This window comes from Cervus canadensis, chromosome 22 (genome assembly GCF_019320065.1).
Source record: "Cervus canadensis isolate Bull #8, Minnesota chromosome 22, ASM1932006v1, whole genome shotgun sequence".
Classification (NCBI taxonomy): domain Eukaryota; kingdom Metazoa; phylum Chordata; class Mammalia; order Artiodactyla; family Cervidae; genus Cervus; species Cervus canadensis.
The window spans coordinates 23,931,135-23,937,366 of NC_057407.1; the positions used below are offsets into that span (position 1 = coordinate 23,931,135).

Below are 6,232 nucleotides of genomic sequence, written 5' to 3' on the forward strand. Positions count from 1 at the left end.
CTTATTTTTTAAGTCTCAGGAACAGTTTTCCTTTAATTAAAGTAACAGTTTCCAGGAAATAAATGTTTTGTAAAGTTTACATAAGAGCATAATTAAATAGGAAGAAGAGTGCACATCTGAAAATAATCTGTTAAGAGTCATTATGTTGGAGAATAAGGACCTCATGCTAGAATTTCTGATCATGTTTGAAAAGGGTTCCCGAACATCACAAACTCAAGTTGCATTTTGTTCTGGTAAAAAAGGATGATGAGCATGCTCATGAAAGTGGCTCCTGTGTCATAGTAGACCCCAGAGAATTAGAATAACATCTCAAAAAGCTCCAATGAAATCCATTTAGAATACTGAGAATGGAATTCAATTTGTGAATCCTCTTTTCATTTTCCAGAGTTCCCCATACATTGGGAAGAGAAACCAATGAGACTGGTAAACTATTTCAATACCTCTTTAATAACTCTCTGAATTTACACAATAGTATGACAGATTACTGTGGATGTAAGATATGCAGTGGTTCTTTATTCTCTCCACCATCATTAAGGCAAGGGCAGAAGTAGGGGTAAAGTTTCTCCATGAACGTGCTACTGAAGGTGTAAATGTGGGTCATAGTTTTAGCATTGTAGAAGGACACTTGTCCTCCCTCATAATCTAGATATATGCCCACCTTGTTGAGGTTGTTACTCAGTTTCAGACTGCAAGAAGGAAAATCCAGAGCCTTTAGATCAGTTTGGTTCCTTAGTCTTAAAAGCCAGAATCCTTGCTCAGGAGTTAGAGGACAGCTGCCCTTCCGAAGGATGGATTCTCTGACAACTCCAACTGTCCATTTTGTCTTCTTTGCTACTTTTACTTCCCAGTACCACTTTCCAGATGTGAAGCCTTTTGAGCCCAGCACAGCCACACTTGAGTCAAACCTCTCTGGATCATCAGGCATTACCTGCTTAATGTCACCATGCCACACACTGGTTCGGTTTTTGGAGAGCACTAGATTTGGGTGAGCAGTTTTAGGGTCCAGAGTTAATGGAGATAGGCCTAGTAAGAAAATAAGAGAAAGCAGGGCGTGGGGAAAAAGGGATGAATGCAGGTTCCCATAGACAGTATTTATGTGCTTTATTTCCCTATGCCATATATGCCTAGATGGGCAGATAATATATTATTTTATATTATAATATATTTATATTATATATATTTATATATAATTATATATTATAATATATAATAATATATATTATATATATATTGTTTTGATATCCATGTAGCTACATTCTAGACATTTTTTATATTTGTGGTAAAAAATCAGACTTTACTCTGAAGCAATTTATACTCTAATAAAAATTACAGATAATATAAATCTGTACTAATACATATAAGAAAATAACAAATGCTGAAAGGATAAAGATTTGGTAAGTGTGCCCAAAAAAAGATTTCTAAGGCAATAAGTATTTTAGTTTTATTTAATAAGTATTTAGTATTTAATAAGTATTTAGTTATGCAACATGTATGAAATGTATCAGGATGCTTTGGGTAAACAATGGCAAAAACAGAATGAGTTAAAAACAGTAGCTTGCATGATAGAGAAGATAAGGGCTTGCCTGTTAGGAGCAGGTGAGACTGAACTAACTGATACAGAATTTAGAGGACAGTGGTAGAAGTTTGCATTTGGTTTAATAGACACTGGAACTTTTGAGGTCTGGAATGGTTAATGCCACTGATGATCCAACTGTGATTCACAGACTGTATAATTGCCAGTCTGGGACAGGATGGTAGATAAATTAAGAGTAAGCTCTTAGAAACTGTCATAGAAATCTGACAGAGTAATTTTATATCAATCAATTTAGTTAAAAAACTGAGCTTGCACTTTGTAATTTTTTTAACTCGATTTTTTCAAATAACATTTATATTCTACAAACATCAGTTTTTAAAATTGGTCCTTCATCACAGGTAATTTGACAAGTGGTTTAGACAGATCAATGGACAGCAGTATAAAAAAGGAATTTCTAAATGAAGAGAGGTTGGAAGCATATTAGCAAGAAGGTGACACAAATTCTAAGTGTGAGATAATTGAGCCTTGGCACAAAATTTGATAAAGGAAACCCAAAAACTGTTCAAATCATAGACAAAGATACAAATATGCATTTGTATTTGTAACACATTTGTTGTTAATGGATTTATTTATCCTTGGAAGCAAGAACAATCCAACCTCGCTCTCTCTTCTCAGAAAAGCTTGAGTCTTTTCCATCATCCCAGAGACTTTTTCTTTCTAACAAAGAGACTTTGAAGAATCCTGAAGATTTTCCACATAGGCCAAATCTTCTCACTGTCACAGATTGATCCTCATTCATGTAGGGTTGTTATTTTTTCAGATGTGAGGACTGTAATTTCTTTGGAGGTATCATAAAGAATTCCTGCTAACCTTTTTAGAACCCCAGTCTGCTCTCATCACCAAGCCTCTGACATCTCCAGCTAGCTTAGCCTGCCCTCGCCTTGAGGATTTCTAGGAGTCAGCTTTGCCTCCCAGCTTTTCTTCTTATGCCATATTCAATCCAACAGTAAGTTCTGTCAGCTCCACTTTCAGAATATATTCTGAGCCTACTCAGAATATATAGACATAACTTCCACAGATACCAGTGTCTTGGAACTACTGCACTAGCTTTTTAACTGTTCTGTTTCCACTCTTGCCTGTCTGCAGCCTATTCTGCCAATAACAAGAATGAGATCATCTAGTTCTCCAACTCAAAATACTCTTATGCTTCCCATCATCCAAGGTAAAATCCAGAGTCATTATTGAAGAGACAAGACCTGCATGATTTACCCACTTCTCTGACCTCATCTCCCACCTCTTACCACATCCCTCCCCCAATTCAGTTTGGTCCAACCACCCTTACCTTTTGGCTGTTCTTTGAACATACTAAGTTCATTCCTACTGCAGGGACTTTACATTTTCTATTCCTGTCCCTGGACATTCTTTCCCCACATTGTTTACTCCTTCACATCATTCATATCTTTATTCATGCAAGTTCAATAGAATGTTATTGATAGAATCTAGCTAGGTTAGAAGTATTTACTGTAAAATTCTTTAAACTTTTCAGTATGTTTAGAAATGTCTACAATAAAACACAGGGAGAACCTGCTCAAAGAGATTTTCTCTGAGCATTCTATCTAAAGTAGCATGTTCATCCATGTATCATGGTTTATATTCTTATCCTGCTTTCTTTTCTCTCATAAATTATTATTTGTTGAGTGTGTCATGCTTTGTTTTCTTCAAAATAGTTATCAGTATGTGAAATTACTTAATTGTCTCTTCCACTAGAGTGTAATCTCTGGAAAAGCAGGGACTTTGTTTTGTTTCCTCATCTATCTTCAAAATTTGAAACTGTTCCTAGGTATTCAAGTAACTATTTGTTAAACAATTAAATGAACTGCAATTAGAGTTCCATATGAATCTTTGACACCAACTAATTTCACCATGCCTCGTATTCCTGTTATCCTTTGCATAAATACCCAGATTGTAGATCTCTCTAATGATTTAATGTCTACTGTACTTTTATCCTCATTATTCTGTTCTTTACTTCCTCTGCCTTCAGCTGTTCCTCCAGCTGTTCCCACCCAACCATTTCCACTCTGCCCTTTGGATCTACCTCCCCGTTTAACTCTCATACATCTTCAGTTTACAGAATTCTCTTATCACCTTGTTAATTTAACGTAATCCAGACTGATTCTTCCAAAAAAAAAAAAAAAAAAAAGCTAACTGAAAAACAGTTTCCAGAAGTTCAAGAGACTATTCATTTTCTAAATTCAGATGCTGGAAATCAGATAGTCACCACCATCACTTCCAGACCTGTGCTCTGTTCCTCAATCTCATGTTAAAAAATCATTCTTCATTTGAGGCTCTTGTCATTCCTTTTCACATTTCTCTCCTGTCTCTATTTAATGCTATCATCTACAAACTTTTCTTGGTTATACCCCCAGCATTTTGGGTTGGCCTTACTTTCCTACGTCAAATCTAGCCCATCATTTTGAGGGATTTTACTGTCTTTTGGATATAGCTGCCCTTCTCTTCTTGCATGTCTGTGACTTTATTGCTAATGACTTTTGACTCCTTTACATTTAAGCTGCCCATATCAATGACTATATTCTGAAACTTGTAGTCATCAGGAACTGTTCGTTCTCTAAAATCTTCAATTCAGGTATGCCGTACTCTTTATTTTTTGAGCTTTCTCACTCTCATCTCTCCCTACAACCATTACTTGACTTCATTAATGTCTCTAGACTCCCCATATTTCTCTTTATTATCCTAATCTCTTTGCTTCCTGGCTTAAAATTCTTCCCTAAACAGTTTAGCATTGATAGCTTTGTTGCCAATAACCTCAACACTTTTGTCCTCTTATGTTTCTGTTTCTGTAGCATCTGCCATGCAGCTCTCCAACCTTGGATCTATTCAGCTATTCAAATTCACATCCCAGTTCCTCACCATTGCAGGATGAAAATCACAAAATTATGCATACAGATACTGCTACAAATTGATTATTTCTACTCTATGCTTGGCCATCAGCACTGCCCCAAACTCTTATATTTCCTAAATCAAAGCCTCTCCACTTCCTCACAACAGCAATTTCAAACCTTCAACTCCTCCTCAAATTACTGTTCCACCACTTCGCTCCTCAATTCCAGGCAGAAGGCTTCATCTCCTCTTTCACAGAGAAACTACAGTACATTTTATAAATGAATAGATGAAGAGGTGAATCCCTCAATTCTTCTTACTCATACTGCAAACCCTGTCTCACAAAATTGTTTGCTTCTACGGTCTTTATCTCCTCTCCAGTTTTGGAGAAAGCTATGTAAAGTCAGTACTTCTCTCTTCTGTAGCTCTCACTCTTCCCAACGTTCACCAATTATTCCCTTTTTTATGCTATTGATTTCTGCCCTTCCACAGGCTGCTTCCAGTCAGTATGTTTTTAGAAGTCCTCTTTTGTCTTTGCTTCCACATATACACCTTCCCTTCTTATTGAAACTTCTCAAATGAGTGATCTATTCACTTCATTACTGCCTCATTCCAAATTGTTCCTGAACCCTATACAATATATAATAACTTATACTCATTCCACTCTTTTGAAATCACCCCTGTCAAAGCCACCAATTATTAAAAGCATCTCTTTTCCAGTTATTTTCTAAATTGATCTTTGCATTTGGTATGAGTGATCTTTCCCTTCTCCTTGACACTCTGTTTGCTTTAGATTCCATGGGGACTTTATTTCCTGTTTTTTCTCTTATTTCTCTTGCCAGATAATTCCTCAGTCCCTTCTGAGGCTTAATTGACCTTCATCTGTTGTTATTCTGTATAACATGCTCTCTCCTTGACTGTATGCTCCCATTTTCCTTAGGTAATCTCATTTATCAATAGCTCAGCTACCCCCACTCAATACTATTTGTCCCAGCTCTGGCCTCTCTCCTAAGCTCCAGTTAGAATAATTATCCATTTGAATATATTCATTTAATTGTTCTATAGGTCAACACAATATGGCCAAAATTGAACTCATCAGCACCCTCCAAAATCTGCATCTGCTGTGTTTTCATCCTTGACATCACCTTTCTCTATCCCTTACCACTAATTACTGTCCTGTATATTTCAGCTCTCAGAATTCTGTCTCTGCAATCTATTCTTTATGTTCCATTACCATGCCTCTGGCTTACATCTTAATAATTTTTCACCTAGAAGGTTGCAGCAGACTCTAACTTGGTCTTCAAGACTCTCCTGGGGAGCAGAAACTATGTCTTTTATTTCTGTATCCTTGGAGCCCAACTTAATGCTCAGCATGTAGTAGGCCCTCTCTGAGTATGTCAAATGAAGGAATGAACTTTGGTGATATTTTATTGATACACACAAAACTAAAGAAAATATATTAAAATATTTTAAGATAGAAACAATTCCCTGCACTGAAATACATGAATGGCCATATTGTCCATGGTTGCTTTCTCACTACAGTGGCATAGTTAAATAGTTTTGACAAGACCAAACAACCCCCAAAACCTAAAATATATACTGTCTCTTTATAGAAAAAGTATGAGCCCCTGTCTTAAAGCAACAGCCTCATTTACAAGGCCAGAAAGAAGAAAATAAGAATCTGCCGAATAAGAATAAGCAAAGGCCTAGAAATAAGAAGTATAAAGTATATGTTACCAAGGTTTGACCATAGTTACATTATTATTAAAATAGTCATATATTAAATAAGTCCCATTTGAT

General features: G+C 36.2%; 1 protein-coding gene across 1 annotated transcript in view; it reads right to left on the reverse strand.

Moving 5' to 3' along the window:
- Positions 1 to 481: 481 nt before the first annotated feature.
- The window catches only part of LOC122424855 (E3 ubiquitin-protein ligase TRIM69), a 20,038-nt gene continuing 14,287 nt past the window's right edge, over positions 482 to 6,232 (reverse strand). Inside the window, exons 2-3 of the mRNA XM_043443095.1 lie at positions 2,542 to 2,544; positions 482 to 1,026 (exon numbers count right to left, since the gene is read on the reverse strand). Coding sequence (XP_043299030.1) covers positions 482 to 1,026; positions 2,542 to 2,544 — 548 coding nt within the window. The remainder of the gene's footprint in view (positions 1,027 to 2,541; positions 2,545 to 6,232) is intronic.